Source organism: Bombus vosnesenskii, unplaced genomic scaffold (genome assembly GCF_011952255.1).
Source record: "Bombus vosnesenskii isolate JDL3184/JDL3185 unplaced genomic scaffold, Bvos_JDL3184-5_v1.1 scf7180000013316, whole genome shotgun sequence".
NCBI classification, from domain to species: domain Eukaryota; kingdom Metazoa; phylum Arthropoda; class Insecta; order Hymenoptera; family Apidae; genus Bombus; species Bombus vosnesenskii.
This window is the reverse complement of record NW_022882962.1, coordinates 2,881,678-2,901,607: the sequence shown is the minus strand read 5'-3', so window position 1 is coordinate 2,901,607 and position 19,930 is coordinate 2,881,678. Positions and strand designations below refer to the sequence as shown.

The following is a 19,930-nucleotide window of genomic DNA, read 5'->3' as shown; positions in this document are numbered from 1 at the left end:
GTAATTCTACAATAATATTATATTTACAGTATGTTATTATCATATACAATATGAATAGTCGAGAAACTATGTAAGCACGTGATTGTTTAAAATGTCTATCGATCGCAGAGGAACGTGTCACACGTCCATGTTTATATTTAATTATATTTAAGTGGCTGGTCGCTGGTGCGTTTTTACGTTTTTGATCGTGAGTCGCTGTGAAAGTGGTACTTGTAAATAACGCTGAGAGAGAACGGCTGAAAAGAGCGCTTTGTTGGACACGAGGAGTGTAAAAAGGCCTGATCAACCATGCAGCCTTCAGTTGAAAGAAACGGGCCCGAGGAGAGAAAAGAATTCGAGAAATAAATAAATAAGGCGATTGAACGGATCGTGTCGCGATTCATTGAGAATCGGATGAACGGGACGAAGAGAAACGACACGGGAAACGAAACTCTCTTTCTTGATGCACCTGGGTAGATCGAGATCATCTGCCATCATCCTCTCCTCTAAATCAACTTCCTGAATATCAATTTTATCCTAGAAAAGTAATTCCACAAAGTAGCGTAATATTTTCCTTGAGAATACTTCAATACATTGCTCGATAGTATCGAAATAGTAGCAGAGTAGACAAATTTTCCTGATTCATCTAAGAATGATCCCCGTTGGTATCCTTGAAATCCATAATTCTTTTAAATTACCAATTTTCGACTGCAAGTCCTGGCGTGATCTGGCTGTTGGCACAATGACCGTAATCTTCGAGTCGATTTGAATATTTTTCAACAAAACTACGTGTTTTTTCTTTTTTTTTTTTTTTTGCAAAACATTCGGGTATTAAAAAAAGGGGAAGAAAAATGATTTTTTAAAATATCAATATCTTCCGTAATTTTTTCTTTTCCCACAATGTAGACATTTTTTTTGCACTGGTTTTATCCATCGTTTTTGTTTTTTGTACGTTGTGTGTATGATTCTTTTTTTTTTTTTGTCTTGATCTCCATTCTATTTTGCGCAGATTGTGCGGTACAATGGTAGAAATGTTGCGAGGTTGAAATACAGAATTTTTGTGTATCGCGGAGGCCGCGAAAACTGCACGCGTGCACGTGATACTAAACTAAGAAGCAGGAGACCCGCGAAGCCATTACTGTCATTTCGCCAAGTCCGGGACGCGACATGGATTTCGGCGGAAATTTTGTCGACCCTCGGATTTGCTTTGCCAAGAGAGCTACGTGTACCGCGGTTCCAGTTAACCAAGGAAACTTTGCTAAATCATCCATTTTTTCGAAAGTTTGCTCGACCAATCTCTAAGCGTCCTCTGTTGATAATTTACTTTCCGTGCAAATTCGTCGTTTGAATTTTATCACGTCCCATTATTATAATCTTAATCCTTCGCAATATTTTTCGAAATATTTAAGCTGCAAGAAAAATTTCAATCCACCAGCTTTTAATAGTCTTAACAATTGGGCCAACTAAATATTGGATAGCGAAGAGAAGAGATGTCAGTAACTAGTAGACTGCGGGCTTTTACATTTATGCGAAACTTAAAGCTGCAGAAATACCTAAAATACAATATACGTGATATACAAAATTGTCTAAAATATTGAAATATCTAATAGTCGCAGTCTAATAATGAATCTTAGATTTAATTTTTTTAGAATTCACAACATTACGACAATTTGTATAGAGGAAAACGGATACAAGAATATTATAGTATTATTAGAAACAATGATAATAAATAAAATAAAATTCTACAAACAAAAAAAGTGAACAAGAAAAGCAGCGAAGTTCCTCAGCATTGCCTTCTTTCATCGCGTGTATACTTGAAAACTAATGGAGCCACGTTTTCCACGAAATTTGAGGCAGGGGGGCGAGGGGAATAACGCGAAAAACGTTCGCGTGCAAACGAGCTGCGGTCTGACACGCGCGGCGTCGCTTTTATCCTGTCGGCCGCGGAGAAAGCGACTACTCGCGACGGGATCATTTTTTCAAAGCCCAGAAATAAATTTCGACACAGTGGTGGAGGTCGAAGATTCAGCGATTTCGAGACCAGACGAAAAAGTTGTGGCCGAGGGTGAATTCGAGAAACAAAGAAACGAAAAAAAAAGTAGTAGCGTATTCCCTTTTTGACCGCTTTTGTTTCCGTGCTATTTTCACGACTGACTTTTCCCGCGAGCTTGGCAAAGCAAAGCGAAAGGCCGGTGACAGAGACAGAAATTAGAGGCGCGCGTATCGAGAGGGAGGAACCGGGCGAGAAAGTTGCGAGCGGGCTTAAAGGGTGGCTAAAAAAACGGCGACTACGTGAAGGGGAGACGTTGCAAGGAACGGACGAGACAAATGGGTAAAGAGAGCTAAAAAGAGAGACGTGGAAATAATAGAAAAGAAAAGAGATATCTTCGAGAATCTTAGTGAGAATGTATGAGCCATTTAGAAGCCACATTGATCAACCGCATACATTGAAAAACAGAGAAAGGCAACGACGTTGCAAAATCTTTGTTACCACTTTTCTCTTTTAATTTTGTATTATTTACACTATCTTCGGATTGTGGATCTTTACGTAGATTTATACTACTATGAAATTTTGTTTTTTACCGTCTAAATGTTATTATACCTAGAGGTACAGTAACTTTAAAAATATTATATGGCTTTGCATATTACGTACACTCTGTATATTCTTGTGTATTAAAATATTTCATAAATGCATATAATTCTACGGTTAAACGTTCTTCTTGATAAATGAACTTATAGAAGTGAATATTGACTTCCAAGAATGAAGTATTAATCGAGTATTTGTTGTAACGAAACAGAGAAATTTACAAACAGCGAAGTTGATTAATTTGGCTTGTGAGAGTCTCGTGTGAAGTATCGAAGAAGAAAAAGAATAACGATATAGAATCGTGATTAACGGCCGGCTGTCACACATGCTGACAGCTGCATGGAAATCAGATGAAGCGTTTTTATTCTGTTGTTCATCTCCAGACCTGTCGGTTGCATCTCCCTTTTATCCGTTGTCTTCCCGGCAACGTACAATTTGAAGAGTCGAGTCTCGCGAGCTATTTGGATATCTTGTCCACGGACTGAAACGATTCCGAAAGTAACAATCAAAGTTTACACAGTGACAAATTCAAACGCCGCTCGCGCGTTACGATACAGTTCCGATGACATAAGATGAGAAAAAGAGCGTGACAAAGAACGATTTATCCGATACGAAATGTCCACGCGACTCTTCGAATCGATCGTCACGAGAACGCAGAGCGTTTCCTCGGTCGAGAGTATCGAGAAGTCGATGAACGACGCGGTCCGCTGGTAGTTTTGGACCCGTAGCTGCCATAGCGAATTTATTCGACCGTGTTCGCACTTGTTCCGTTCATTCATCGAGTAATACAGTAAATAAAAACGACATTAATTAACGCATACGTAATTCGTAGAAGTAAAGCAGTATGATACACGCTTGAGACACACGGTAGAAAAATGAAAATATAGTCTACGAATCCCGTAGTTAATTCATTTTCTAGAAGAACCACGAATTCTCAAAGATTTCGAGAGTCGATTCTTTTGTTTTCATAAAAATCCCTTTCTTCGGGCCAATCGTTGCGGAATGTATTTTAGTTTGCCATATCCGTTTTCTCTTTTTTTTGTTCTTTTCATTTTTCTACTTTTATTTTGTATCATTTCCCTTTTTTTTTTTTTTCATCACACCACTATACGATCTACCGTAATTCTAGTTGAGTTTTTACGTTGTTACATCCTCTCACCGATTGTATTTCGACACTTTCGAGACGCACTGCTGCCACTCGTTGACGATATGCTGCCCCCATCCCTTTTTACCACCATATGTCATCCCTTTGTCCGATTGTTTAGCCGACGAAACTCGAAGTGCCGTTTGAACGAATGCTTTCGACGATTGCCCACGTAAAAAGAAAAATCCTTTCTAATAGCGAGGAGCACTTTGCACTTTCGTCGTGTACCGATCTTAGTGTTCAAATCTCTGCGCGTGAGGGTATCGTCGAGCCATCGATACACGTAGTCGGTTTTACATTATCAACCGCGTAGATGAATCGCAGGAAAATGGGATCGATCCGAAGATGTGAAACTGTATGTTATAATTGGTGTTGTGTTGTCAAAGTTGCAGAAGATAAAAAGAATTCGTGGACACGGCTCGTTGATCTTGGCTCGAAGATACCCTTGACTGTGGGGCTTAGTAAAGCTGCTCTAAAATGCACGAAGAGGACGAAGAAGATGTTTGTAACGATGTTTATAAAGAAAACGCTGTTTTTTCCTCATTTTACCAAGTCCCTAGTCCGGTGTGTTTCGTTCGGAACACGGCACAGATAGCCGGAGATTTGAAAAAGTAGCTATACACCTCTGTTTCTCCCGCAAGTCTCACTTGAGAGAATATACACACCCCCGAGTAACGATCGAAAAAAAGCACATGAACGATAAAAAGAAAAAGTACAAAATAAAAAAGATAGAACGAACGAACAAAAAAAAAGACATAAAAAAAGACTTGTTTTCTTTAAAATGGCAAGCACTAATGATCTGTTCGTACGACTTGCAGCTCCACGGTGGCTCATCCCTCGGAATTGCCACCCTCTCCTCACCAGTGGGAATAAAAATCTTCTCCGAAATCGCGAAAGCTGATGACGAACGCGCGGCCGAGCATTCGCTTCGCTGGAAGACAGATGTTGAAGAATTTTCGACAGCCTGGAGAAGAAGAGTGAGAAAGGACGAGGAAAAGAGATGGGCAAAGTGAGACAAGGATGGAACGAAGAAGAGGAAACAGGCTGGAAAAAGGGCGAAGAAAAGAGAGAAAAGCGAATTCGGAGAAAGAAGATGGGAAGAAAGGAGAAGAAGAAGAGCCAAGAGAGACAATAGACTGCCGAGCGCTGAAGCCTCAATTTTCGACTAGCTGATATGTATATACATAGACACGTGTATGTATATAGATATCTATAAATATATATTATACATACCGCTGTATACATACGAGAGGGAGCCTAGGAAAAAAGAAAATATACCGAAATACAAAGGCGCACGATACGAAGAGCACAGTCGAAGGATTGATACACAGAAGAAGAAGAGGAAGAAGAAGAGAAAAGAAGAAGGTGAATCAGTTTCGAGGGATTGGAGTTTGGTCAACTAGAGAAGAAAAGACGAAAGAAAAGGAGGGCGTATACGTAGTTTGTAAGAAAGGGTCGAAAAGACGGGCCAGTCTTCTTTTATTTTCTTTTCTTTTTAGATTTTACACGCTTCTATCATTAATGTACATGATACACATGTAAAACACGACCGCTGTGACGCGTTTCCAACGATCGATTAACACGGGAGAAAGGTGACCAGGATCGATTGCTCCTTCGTCGAACGTATTCGTCCATTTATTCCAAGAATAATCATGTGTAATGTGTGTGTATATATATATATATATATATATACACACATACACATACATATATACATATATATATATATATACATATATATATATATATACATATATATTTTACACGGTTTCTCCATCGGTAAATTTGAAAAGCGAAAAGAAGCGTTTCAGAGTACTCCGCGAGTACTCCAGTTTACCTTGTACCTGCTGAAGCGGAATCGTGGATGAGAACCGTGTTCGCAAAAGGATGAAACACGATCCATAGGATCGATCGATGGCCCCTTTCGTTCCTGAATTTTTCAACGAAACGCTCAGCGCCACCCTTAGGATGCATTAAAATCGGTTCGTAAGCGTTTGTAATTAGCGTGTCCTTTTGAGATGGCGCACACACGACCGAGCCACTTCGTCGGAGAAAGGAGAACTCGAGCGAGAAGCTGCATGTAAGGCGAAGACGGAAGAAGCAGAGTCGCGAATCATGGGCAGAGTCAGGATTTTCAAAACTTTGCGTGACGCACTGCGACGCGAATCTTGACTCCAAACGGGATGTGTCTTGAACAAAATTGGGATTGGATCTTAGAGAAATCATTCGAAGTTTCAAAGAAGTAGACATAGTTCTCTGTTACGCTAGGAGTCGTTTATTTGGGCGGAATGTTTCAAGAACTCTAATATAAATCGTTCGTTATGGGTTGAAGACCATATAGTTTAAGTACATCGACGATTTGACATGCTCGAATAAAAGGAAGAAAGTTATGGATAGCGAAGAGAACCATGATCTATGAGTATTGTATTCGATGATCTCGATGAATCCTGATGTTCGATCGATACAACGATCGCGTTCATGGACTACGATCTAGAATTAGATCCTCGCGCTGATCTACAAACAGCCGAGGACTCTTTTAAGAAGATACAACACCTGTTGGCCGAGATATTCGCGACGAAGAGCGAACTTCCGTTTGCTGAAGTGCAGTGGACACGCGAAAGCTGGGCTCTAGCTTCCGTATCAGTCGCTGCGAACATTTAGTTTATTTAGCGAGTTACGAACAGCAGAGATCCTTTGATCCGTGGTGATCTCTATCAAAGTGAAAGATAGGTTTTTTAAACGAGAATTCGAAATGAGGTTCTCATCGTTTCACGGCGTCGTTCTCCATTAAGAGATATTCTACTATAGTTAGGTCGTTGTTTGTAAAAATGGGACGACGTCGCTCCTCTCTCGTAATTAGAGAAGCCACCTTGATCCGAAGGTAATTAGAAATCGCGTGCATTTCTAGAAGATACGATGCTGGATTCGCGTGTGGTGGATCGCACGCAATTTTATTCCAATAAATAAATGCACTGCCGACGAATCGTGGCGATCACGACGGTATTCGTGAACTGAAGGAGAACTTAAGAAGCGAAGAACACAGCGTTTGAATGGAAGAAGCGATCCCTAAAAAGAATCGAAGAAGAAGGATTTGTTCGACGTTGTCCAGAGAGTCGTCTTTGGTGTATAGATAAATAGACGTTCTAGTTTAATTTACCACGAACTTTATGTTAGAGCGCTTCCGTGCGAGATCTCGCTTTGGTTTTTCATTCTTTTTAGACGTGAATGGTCGCTTACGGCCTCCGGAGTGTAGAATTAGAATGTCCGTTCTACTTTCCGAATCTGATTGCGTTTGAATTACTTAGTTTCGTTCTTCTTACGTATAAGCACGTTGTTCATGTGTTACGATCGATTATTGTAATTGTCCTAACAAGAAGGTTTTACATCTTGGCCAGGACAAAGTAATCGTTGTTCAGATCACGTCGAAAGTGTTTGTAGTACCATTAATAGTTAACAATTACCATTATACCATGAATTCAAACGCACTCTGAGGCCGGACGAGCGCGCGGTATACATAATTACGTTCTGAGTGTGATTTTACTTTAAGGAAACTTAGGTAGCCAGTAGATTTTCACGAGAATTACCGTAAGGACTTTTAGGTAGCGATTTAGCGTTAGTAGCAGAAAAAAGATAATTGGAAGCTCGTTTTTTATTATTATGGGCGACAAAGACGAGAAAGCAACGCATGTGTTCTCTTTTTTACGCAGACTCAACTAATTTCTACTATAAAACCATTTATTCGCGTGATCACGAATAAATACAAAAAAACACGTAACGATTATCGTTTAAGTAACCCTTGGCGAAAAGGGAGTTAATATAGAGAAGGAAACGGTCGGCTTTAGGGAGAGAATTTTAACGAGAACGAGAAACAGCTGCTTCTCCTGAGACACGAAAAAAAGACATGCATTTCTTTTCGAACGATCGATCAAGACCGTCGTTTTTACGATTCGGAGCAATAGAAGTGTGTACGTTTAATCGAGGTTTTGCAAGGGAAAAAATATTCAAATCGAAACCATCTACTCTCTGCAAACAATAGATGTACAGGAAATAAAAGCGAACATAGTCTATTAAATATATAACGAAGTTAATGTTTAAACGCGCGATCGCGATTTGCCCAGGCGTGTACTAAATGTTCGGAGACGATATTGAAAATGTTGCGATCTTGTACCCTTTCTTCGTGGAAGTTTTCTGGTTTTGTAGAATTTAAATAATGCCGGTCTGATCGTTTCGGCTAGCTGAAGCGCTTCTTCTCGTCATATGTAAATACGTCATCGCGTTCACCGTGTACATATATATTACTAGTTCATAAACTAAATCACCACAATCAGAGACCAGCAAACGTGGCCCGCGGAATGCGAAATTTTCGTCGTGTCTAATCACAGACAAGCAACAATAGTTACATGCAGTAGCTACGTAAGATGATGAGTCTATGAAACGTAAAAAGTCGCCTCTTTGTTGTTCAACTGTGAAACGATTATACGCAGCGAAACGATGTCGCCTTAATTAGAAACAGCGGAAATTTAAACAAATCCCTCGTACCACGAATATTTGGACGGACAGTGATGTTCCTCTTAGATCTTTTCTTTCATTCTTACTCTTTGTATTCTGCTACAGTGATGTTGATAGCGTGAAAATTGCTTTCCGAATAAGATATGGAAAAAACGTTGTGTATCTAAAATTAGAAAATGAAAAGAGAACAGAAGGTTACTGAATAAATAAATTCGCAAATACATTTAGAATTCTTTCCCTTTAGAAACGAAATATTGTATTTTAAATTGTTTGATTGGAAAAGCATACTAGTGTTACCGATCGATTGTAATTGAAGAAATCGTGGGTTACAAAGGGCGAGATTTCCTCGAGACTGATATTTTAATTATTCAACGATTATAAATCTAGCTCTCCACTTTCGAAACGCAATTGAAGTGACTTCTGGAAAAAGGACTCATAAAACGAAACGATGAGTTGGATAAATTGTATTAGAGATTTTAGTCTCTCAATGTTAGCCACTTTCCTATTTTCATATTTATAAGAAAGAATTTAAAAAGTCTCTTAACGATTCAATCTGTAGCCTAAAAAATATACTCGATATTTGTCAAACATCAAACATATTTGTCATAAATCCATAGACTCCTATCCCAGAGAGCTCTTTAACTATTTTTGTTTGATGCGTGCCAATGCAAAAAAAAAGGTTCACCTTGTTTTATCGCGGACTTTTACGTCTGGACCCAACGCTCTTTTATCTTTTAACAGCCTTTTGAACGATTCACGAAAAACTCTAGGCTTCACTTCCGCGAATTTTACTTGTCAGTCTCGTGGAACGCTCGTTCTCGCCGATGGAAAGTGCGAGAACGCTTTCAAGCGATTGGTTAGGATAAAAGAAAAAAGAAACGAAAGAAAGGAAAGAAGTGAGTGAAGAAAGGGTAGGGATTTATCCAGGACCCTTTCTAAGCGATAAGTGGTGAAAGAGGAACACCGTGGTTCCGTCCAAGTTTCGCAACGGTCCGATTTGCAATTTGATTAATTACAAGAGGAAGCGTGGGGATGAAAGGAGTGTGAGAAGATAGCGGAGAAAGAAACGAAGGGAAAGTTCGAGTGTACGTTTGAGTGTGTGCGCGTGTACCCGAGGGAATGAAAGGGAATGGAGCGAGTGTGAGCGGGTGAAATTCAATGTTTCCTATTAAATGAGAAAAAAATTTACAGATAATACATAGACGATTACTTAAACAAGATTTGTAAATACGTAGCTCACTGTAGCTGGTCAGTTGGGCATTTAACGATATACACCTCGAGATAAAGAAAGCGGGCGACAAAAAAAAAAAAAAAAACGAAGTAGCAAACAAACGAAAAAGAAAAGAAGAAAAATGATAATTAAAAAAGGAGGGAAATTTGAAAACACATTGAAGAGAAGAATAAAAAGAAAAAGAAAACAAAGAACGATACATAGAGATACATTACTCTCTTCGCGTTATTACACACACATACAAGTATATAGTACATACACACACACACGCGTACACATACACGTATGTAACAGGAACAAACATTTTTTGGAAAATTAATGGAATGGCATGTTTTGTTGGTTCTCGATCGCAAGGAGAACGACGGAACATAAATGAATAATAATTGGAGGCTAGGTGATAATTCATAAGTCGTAAAATACCTACGTTATCAGATAATGACGATATTAGACAATTAAGCGACAAGAAAAAAAAAATCCACGTATACTTCACACTAGCAAATATGCCTTCGTTATGGAAAGTGGCTGGCACGTGATGCACCAAACAATAAAGTTGCTACAGATTAAAAATGAAAGAAAAACTAGTAAAAAAGACGACTGCAAAACGGTGGGTCTCTTGTCTCCGATTTGGCACGTCATTATTCTTTTTTTCTTTTTACCTAGTTTCCTTCCTCCAACCTTTTTCATTTTTCTCTGCCTCTTTCTATTTTTTATTTTCAGTTCTCTGTCTCTAGCACTGTCGGTTGGAACACGTCTCTTTCACAGGTTTTACACCCGCACCGTTCTTTCCTTCGACAAACCATGGCACCGGATTCAGCTCAGCTTTGCTTTCAGCTACTTTCGTTTCTGCTCGAAGAGACACAGCCAGTCGGTTAGTAACGACACGAGGATACAAAAACTGCCAAGACGCCAGTCTATTACCTAATTTCATGACAGTCAGCCACACGAAGTTCAAATAAATAAACTAGAAATTAGGGCTGTACTTAAAACACCTTTTATAGTTCCTTGAACCTTCTCTTGAATCCTCCTCACGTCAACCGAACACTTCACCACTTTTACTCAAGATCACTATGAACAGTATTGGATCCTCAAACTCGCTTCCAATGAATAATTTCCAACGAAGCCTGTGAAGTTCGAATCAAGTATGAAACCACGAAAGGGCGTTATAAAAGGCACCTTTGTAAATTAAAAAAAAAGAAGAAAATCTAAAGAGAACCGCTATATTATAAAATATATAAAATATAATTTAAAATATAAATATGTATAAAATACGATATAACGTCATTGTCCCCACACTAGTAAGACGATCGACTGGCGTGTCTCTCTGAGATCCCTGCAATTAATTGGTCCACAATTAATCCACAATTGGTCCACAACACGCACACACCAGATTCTTGGTGGCCAAGAGACGAGACAAGAGTGACGCAGATTTCGCGTCCTTTCTCTCGAACGATTTTTCTCCCTTGATACGAAATACGGGAAAAGGGAGAAACCAAGATTAGAAAGCTAAGCACTTTTCGACTTTCGCGTGTACAATGAATAGCCGAGCGTATTTTTTCTTTTTTTTTTTTTTTTTGTTGAGGGACGACAGAAGGGAAAAAGAAGGGGAGAGAAGCAGGAAATTCTGTCGCCGTCTTCGTATCGTTGTAGCGTCGTAGCGGAGGATGATAAACGTGACGACCTGTCGTTAGTAACTAAGAGGCCTTAATATATTGCGTTTACGATATATTATAACACAAACACACATTCACAGACACACGTCGGTTCAATTCTAAGCATAAAAAATACACGAGAGTAGCATAGACGGGAACACAAGATACACATTTGGAAGTTAAGTGCAAGTAATCGATAGTACAGGGCACGGAAAACGAAACAATCTATTTAGTAAACAAATTCTAGAGAACCCTGCGACTGCGAGTAGTTTTGGATTGTTCGAGTAGATTCATCGTACTGTAAAGTCGCATTTTTCTCTTTGTAGAATCGTTACGGATTAATCTTGCTATCGTTCCTCTTATGTCGATATCGTCGATACGTGATTAATTTAATTATTAAAATTTTAGTTCGTTTGAACGAATAATAATATTTATCTTCTCCAGTATAACGAGATTTCGAAATAAAATGTAAAATGAAGCTACATTTGTACGAATTATATATTTCGTAATATAAGAAATTCTTTCAAACGTAGTATTAATAATCGTGAAAGAATTCAAACTATCAAAAATATTCCTAAAATTGATTCAAAATTTGACGAATAACTGATATTCGTTGTCGTGGATAATAAAAATTATCAACATAAAAATATTTGAAGGAGAAGCTTCTAAATCTTTTCATTTATTTCGAAGACTAGTGTCTTCGAATAGAATCAAAATATATTAGACAAGTTCTGAACTGAACGTATAATCAAATGATTTTGAATTACGTTATAAAGTTAGAAACTTGGACATATTGTAATTTTAGCATAAGAGAAACGATACGTAGACGTGGAGACTTTACGCGATAAAAATAAGAGTATCCTTTAAAACATAAATCTCTTGTAGCAAGAGAAACGCTTGATTTAATCCTCTCGGTGTCTCTAGCACGTTTCCATCGTAAACAAACTAAAATCTGATCTAAGAACGAGTACCAAGCATAAGTCGAAGATCGAAAGCACAGAATGGGCAGTCGTGGGGTCCTAGAAAACGAGTTTAAGCGCGATTTTCCTCGTTCTATTCTGCATGGATTTCAAGATAATGCGTTAAACGGGTCGAGGAGGAAGAAATCGTTAACGTATATGTAGATGTAAACGATGTAGAAATAAATGACGAAGAACGTTTATGACTGATAGTAAAGGCAAGATGGAAATGGAAATGATGCCAGTTTGATTTATGCGGCACAAAGATTAAAATATAATTTATTCCATTTCTGGAATATTTCCAACAACGAGAACACGATTATTCGATTTCTAAATATTTGAACACAGTATTCGAAAGATTCTAAAGTTGTCCAGAATATTCGATATAACGTTTTGACGTTTTAAGCATTTTTAAAAATAAGAACGCTAACCGATTTCAAAATATTTGGCTACTGTATTTGGGAAATTCCAAGTTTCTCAATATCCGATATAAAATTTTCATTTTTTCGACGTTTCTAAAAATAAAAACGCTATTCGATTCCTCGATATTCGAATATTTCGTTTGGAAAATTCCAAGGTTTCTATATATGCGATACGAAGTGGTGAATTTATCGATGAGAGAAGAGAATGAACGCAGAGAAGAACGAGGTAAATCGATTTGTACAGTGACAACAGTTTTCCAGACGCACGTCTGTTCAGAAGCAGATGGGAAGGTAAATTATCATTTGCACGTGCCACATTTACAGCGTATCTCATTCTAAAGAGGACTTTACCGATCGTAGTTCTTCCCTGGGAGTACAGTTTTCGCATCAGCACTGCCAGTTTATCATTGTTAAACGGAGGAATCGCCATCGACCCCATCGCTTTGTTCGCGTTGTTCAATTCCGGTCTCGTTCTAGATTCGTAGACGTTCAAAGAATTTTTCGAAACGCGTGTAAAGTCCAACATTTGCCGATTATATTCGTATCCACGTACAACTGCTCCTAAATAGTTCCAACAACGTTTTTTTTCATAAAAATGACCATTGATTCGTTGTAACAATTTTCATTTCACACATCGCTGATTCAATTAGAAATAAAATACTTTTCGGAGAATTCTTCGGACGTCTCTCGTACTTTCTAACTCTCTAGCAGAGTGACAGGGCAGAGAAAGAAATTCGAATGAGAGAAGAATAGTTCGTCACGTGCGTGTAATATCTGTAAAAAGGAAATGGCAACCGTCGAGGAAATAGAATCGCTATAGTGACTTTGGAAACTCGACGGCGAGCACACTGTTAGCACTCGTAAGCGTGTAAATATTAGCGTGTAACCTCGAGAATTCGCGTACCTTGAAAGTAGCCCGAAGCCTTTTCACAATTAGCGATAACGGAAGAAGAAAGAAAAGAAAGAAAGGAGTTACAGAGAAGAGAAAGAAGAAGAAGAAGAAGAGGACACTTCGATATTCCCTCGATGACGAAGGGTATGCATCGAAAAATGAAAGAAAAAAAAAAGCGAAGGAGATAAAAACGAAGGGAGAAACAGGCAGGCACAAACACAAAAAAACCTCAATCGTGTTGTTGTAAATAGTAGAATAGAGCTCGATCTAAGGTAAACAAAAAATCGTTAAGGTTCTAAGGTTTTAATCGTGTAGGGTACGTACTTAAAAATTATTCGAGGACGAACATTTTTTCAATGGGCAGGCACGTATTTTTTAGGGTTAGCAATCGCGTGGGTGTTAAGACGAGCGTCGAGCTGTGGAAGTTGTACCCTTGTGTACGCGTTTTCTGATTCTAGTATTTTCTCTTTCTTTTTTTTTCGTCACTTTGGATTCCTCATTCTCCCCTCGCTAATCTTCCATTCTCGAGCTAGACTGTAAGAAAGAAAAAAGAAGAAAAAACTGCTACATTCTCAGAAAACCCTTGACACCGAGAAAAAAAGCTCGCGCCCGTCTCGATGTTTCCTTTTTTGCGTTACGTGATTGCGTTCGTTCTCGCGCAGACGGGCGAAGCTCGTTTTTACTCTTTCTCTCTCTATACACGTACGTATATATACATATAAATTATACATATATATTAATAAAGGATAAAAAAAAAATGAAAAAAATAGCTGGTACTTTAGTATATATAAATACTAGGCTCAACGATCCGGCACTTCTCGATTTAGGAAGACGATCTAGCCTCTTCGGACGCATCGCGCGAGGATATATTTTTTTTAAAACGAAATATCTCGACGGCATGGTTTTACTCGCAGAACTCTCGCTCGTTCGACTCACTTGTCTCTTTCTCGCGTTCGAATCATCGAATACGAGTCCCCGAATCATGTAGCAGACTCTGAAATACTTCGAACCGTGGAAACACCTTTTCGCTGGAACGGAACGCCTCTCGAATTTTTCTTACCGGGACGATCTATGTTTCTAGACGAGATTAGAACAAAGTCAAGTGCAAACGATGAATTCACGGAAAAAGGAAGGAATAAAGAAGAAAAATGAGAAGAAAAAAAAAAGGACAAAATGCGAGTGCTCGATCGTTGATCGATTTATGATCGTCTATTTAATGTTCTGCGTGTCCCTTGTTCTTGGTGTCTTGTACTTGTAAATATATCCGTGATAAATAAACCTATGGAGTCCTGTCGTTTAAACAGCCGTCGATTAAATGAAGAAAAAAGAAAAATTCCTCTGTGATAGCTTTAAAATAGAAACGATGCAAAACTATTAAATAAAATAAAAATCCTTTACTTAAATAAAAATCGTATTCGTATGTATCGACTCGAATTGTTAGAACACACAAACTCACAATTTTGCACAAGTAGTTTATTAACGGATCATGGAATGTTATGAGAATGATTGACGTCAGGACTTCTCGAACGTGGTTTGCAAGCAGGTTCGTGGGAAACGCGTGGCGAACCACGCTCGAAGGGTGAATCTTGACCTCTTCGTGGACTCGTGCGTTTAATTAACCCCCGATCAAAGCCACCGATTAGCGTGGCGTCTGTATATACAGTGAAATTTTGTCGGCGATACGTGTACGTAAAGCGATAAGCGTGTGAACTCTTTTAAAACTTTACAGGTACGTTTACGCGTAGAGGTTCTTTCATTCGTTTTATCCCCGTTAAATATTTTATTATTATTAACGTCACGAGGAAACGTTTCTAAGAAAAATTATTTATTTCTGACACACGATTCTTCGTGTCACAGTTAATAATAGAGAATATTTAACGAGGTGAAAATAAATGTGACAGCCTGTACATGTACGAATATTCTACGGATATGTATATGTAACAAATTCTTTCGTGTCGATGCTATTACACACGTAGGATCGTTTCTATTAGCGGGTATATATGTGTACTTTTTTAGAGGCGAACAGGCGATCGTCCATTCGCGCTCGAACCACTCTAAATTCACGGCCAAAATAATGTTTAGGGATGCTCGTATGCCTTCTACACATACACCTGAACACACACGAACACTTGTAAGATTTATATATTAGCTGGGACGCATGGGGTGTCGATTAAATTGTCGCGACCCCTTTCCCATACGAAAAGAAGAAACAAGTAAAAGATAATAAAAATTCTTACAAAAATTGGCTCAAGAATATTTAAAAATTATTTATATTATATTACAGACCATCCACCTTTGTTCTTAAAAATCTAGCGAAAGAAATAGAATTATTGGACACATTTGAGACTTTTCTCTGAAACAATCGAGTTAATCTTCTCCGTTTTACGGAGTTTCCATCAACCGACGATGTCACCCCGTGTGCACAGCATTTAATGTACGTTTTCTCTTCCTCTTCCTAGCAATTTGCCCGAACTTTCGTACGAACGATGCTCGTGGAAAACGATCGAGAGCCTCGCGACTAAGCTCGCTGGGAGATCGTCGATCTATAAAATCGCGATAGTCTGTATCTATTAAGAAACGTCCGTCTGGCGATAAGGGCGGACCTTGTGTAATATATTATTACGTCGCAACGATAGGTGGCAAGAGTTAATATTTGTAGGTAAAAAGATAGGGAAACGAAGTAGAAAGGCTGATCTCCGCCGTGTAATTTTTGTATTTTCGGGAAAGCGAGGCCGACCGACCGCGTTAATAATGGTAATTGTAAAGACAGTACAATTTTGCATCGCTACTCGCAGCGTTTTATTAAATACGATTTAGTAGAGGTCAGCGATTACCGAATAATCTTTGTAATATAAAAGAAGAGCACGAGTGGGTGGAGAAATATGTCGCGGAGGTGTCGAGCGACGATTTCCTAGCTGGCTCGATTCTCGAAGAACGAGATCAGAGAGATATTTTTGAAAAAACTTTTCTCGGAAGAATATTTTGCACGAAATTCGATAGGAGTGGCGCGAAGAGAGCGGATTTTTCTCACGATAATAGAAGAATTCCCTGATGATAGAAAAAGGGAGAAAAATGTACAAGATCGGACCGAGAACGCGCTGTCTCGATCGAGTTTCCGCCTTGCATCGTCGATAAAGTTCGGGGGTGTTTTCTTCGATATGTTCTAGAAAACAAGTGATAAGATTTAAAGGCCGTCGTAACAGAGGCAATGTACTCAGTGTAAATAGGAAACGAAAAAATGAAACTGTAAAGAAGTAACACGAATGCAGATAAGAAATAACAACTAAAATAACAATTACGTGTCTACGATGCCTATATCTGTTTAATCTACGTAAAACGAGATGGAAGCAATTAATTGCTGATCACTATTAAACTAATAACTAAACAACAGTTTATTCTATCTGTGTGTGTCGGTTTCGATTGGACATAGATTTTGTATCACCCTTTTCTCCGTGTATGGTGTGTAGCCAGGGGGTCGATTTCGGGGGGGATGCGGGTTAAAACGAAATTAATTTAATAAATATACTTATATATTTAATTTAATAAATATAAAGAATAATGAGATCAAATTAAGGACAATGCCTATGGACAAATTTTATATTACAATCTATAACAATTTTTACGTCGGAGAATAAATTTTTGTTTTTAATAGATCCATGTTTGACTTTGTACGTTCATCGTGAAAGGAACGATCGATGATCAACGATTGGCTACGAAAACATTAAAATCCTATCCCGTTCCCATCGAAATCGACCTCCTGAATTGTAGATTCAATCGTGTCTTTCACAACTAAGTAGTCTTTGTAAATCGATTTCCGATAGACGAAGTCGCGTTTCTTCGAAACTAGCTCGTAACTTAAAACATACTGTAAGGAACCGACCATAATGGTATATCAGTATATCGATACACTGTTGCGTCGATCCTTGACAACGGAGAGAGGAGATTCGCACAGACTATTCGATGTACGCTTTCGATCAACGCGCGATCTTGATCGCAGTCGATATATTTCAAGATTTATCGTGCACATGTCGTAGATATGTCTACGCACCGGGTGCTTCGAGACCAGTTTTGAGAAATTATTGGAAATCAAAATTCGAAACGAATTACCATTACTGTTCCTTTCGCGTCAAAATCGAATTTCAACTGTTATCGAACGCTTTATCAATGAATTTTCACTCGAACTTATGCTTAAAGTTTAGTTAAATAAAAGATTCTCGACACATTCGTCCTTACGTTTCTTTCGCGCTTATGACAAATCTGGAATTGTTATCGAACGCTTTATCGACGAGTTTTCGTTTGAAAATTATGCTTGAAATTTAATTTAAAATTCTGGACACGTTTCAAGTATGAACGTTTCTCGAATAACATTTTTGGAAAAGGAAAAAACAGAACGAAATTGGTCTTAAGCCCTTATTTTCTCTGGTAACTAGCTGTAAAAACTTCATCAATTATAATTAAGACCGCGTCGAGGATTTTTAACGAAGAATCTAAACAAAAGAGAGGAGTTTTTATTTGCATTTTTCTTTTTTCTTTAGATTCTTCGTTAAGAAGAGCGATCTATCGATATATGCACATTTATCGTCGTAGAGTGGATCTTCACGGAAAAAAGATCGTAGTCGATTCCAGCCTTTCTAATTCCAAGCGTTCTACTCTACAACTTTCGGCTAAATAATCAAATACCATGGGAAACTATGAATCAAAAGATGTGAAGAAGAGAAAGAAAAATGCAGCACGTAAACACACGGATAAACAAACGAAGGAACACGTCGTGCATGAATGCACGCGTGTGCACACACATACACACACACACACACACACACACACACACACACACAAGTATATTCACAGCGAAAGGAAAAAAAGACAAAAATTCAAAGGCGAGGCGATTAAACTTTCCCGATGAAATTTTTCGATCGCTCGATAATTTGCATTCGCGCGTCGTATAATTTTTCGCGACAACGTAGGATCGATTGTGTAAATTAAGTTTATAAGATTCTCTCCGACTGGTAGCGTAAGAAACGATCGATTGCAGCGAGAAATCGGAAATAATCCACTTTCGAAAATCTAACAACTAAAATTTTCATTTTCATCGAGATTATTTGTTTGCAATAGTTTCTATCAAAATTGGAATGCACGTGTGGAGAATTATTAGATATAATTTGGTTTCTCGTTGCATGCGACTACAAGAAAGAAATTCTAGTTCATACGCATAATAAAATAGCAACGTTTTGTATAGTGCGAGCACGTTTTTCGGACTCGAAAGTTTAATCGAAACCATTTTTTCGAAACTCCACGTCTCAGCCTTCGGACGATCGACAGAACGACGAATTCTAAGGACAAACAAACTAAAATAAAAGGAAAAACATGGAAAATCTGAAAAAAAAAATACCAGAGCATTGAAGACTGGCAATCAAAACTAACGTAGGCAGATTTAAAACGCAGATTTATTCTGGTGTCTAGCACGATCGTGCGCGGCCTTGCCAGCACGCAAACGACTCGAATACAGAAATTATTTTCGATATGTCGTGTGTTTGATGTCGAAGGAGATCGTTCTGTTTGCCTTATCTAAATTTATCGACAATGCAGAGCAAAGATCGTTCCTGGATATCTTTGATTAAGAAAACAGAAAAGGAGAGAAAAAAAAAACAAAATTAAAGAACATTGATGAGATGCCAAAAAAAAAAAAGAAAAGAAAAAAAATTGATTGAAGCAGGAATTGTGTAAAAATAATACGAAAATAATATCCTTGGAATATTTCGAAATATGTATTTGATTCGAGTGTGTGACGACGATCGTACTAAGCAAGAATAAATCGGCGAAGGAAACTAAATGCAATTCTATGCAACTCTCCTTTAAAACAAAAAGTAAACAAATAAAAAGAAATAGATCGTACAGTTTTGCGAGTAAAATGCGCGTCTAATGTAACGCTAGTGAGTAGATAGGTAGGTACCTGCATTTCATGAAATTTAACATGCTTAAATAGATCCTTAATAAATCGTTATACATGTTTTGATAAATCGTCGTCCTTTTTTCTTCTAATACCTTCAAAGATACTGACCACCGTTCGTACTCCGTGATTCGGAGGCAATTCCATTCAAATTTTACTTACACCTACCTTCGTCCTACTACCAAAATACCATAAAAAATATATTCATTTGAATAAAGAAATTATTGGCAGCGCGACAGATTATATCAATACAAATTACCTGCTATTCTTACAACATCAATCCTTTGTTTCTCGGAACGCTCTTATCTAAATTAATTTCATATCTCTGTGAAGGTCGCTATCAAAATATCAAATTCGTAAAAAGATATCTTCATTTTGAAATACAGAACCATCGACAACCAGCGGAATGCACTATTCAGAAATATAGAAAAAGAAAAATGCAAAAATGACGCGGCGATATCCGTTGCAACAAAAACGCTGCAGTCATCGTGTCTCGAACTCGCATTTGAACAGTTCGTTTCCTTTGTGACAAAAACCTCGTGACACGATACCAGACGACGGGGAATTCTTTTTCTGTTTGAAGAAGAACGTCTCGAAGGCGGAAAAAGCGC

General features: G+C 38.2%; 1 protein-coding gene across 2 annotated transcripts in view; it reads left to right on the top strand.

Annotated features, from left to right (window-relative positions):
* The window catches only part of LOC117235503 (serine/threonine-protein kinase NLK), a 230,844-nt gene extending 211,847 nt beyond the window's left edge, over positions 1-18,997 (top strand). For both annotated transcript variants that reach the window (XM_033497600.1, XM_033497601.1), the window contains 3 exons: positions 4,529-5,371; positions 6,970-6,972; positions 18,516-18,997. In XM_033497600.1, the coding sequence (XP_033353491.1) occupies positions 4,529-4,583 (55 nt within the window). In that variant the 3' untranslated portion in view covers positions 4,584-5,371; positions 6,970-6,972; positions 18,516-18,997. The remainder of the gene's footprint in view (positions 1-4,528; positions 5,372-6,969; positions 6,973-18,515) is intronic.
* Positions 18,998-19,930: the final 933 nt, after the last annotated feature.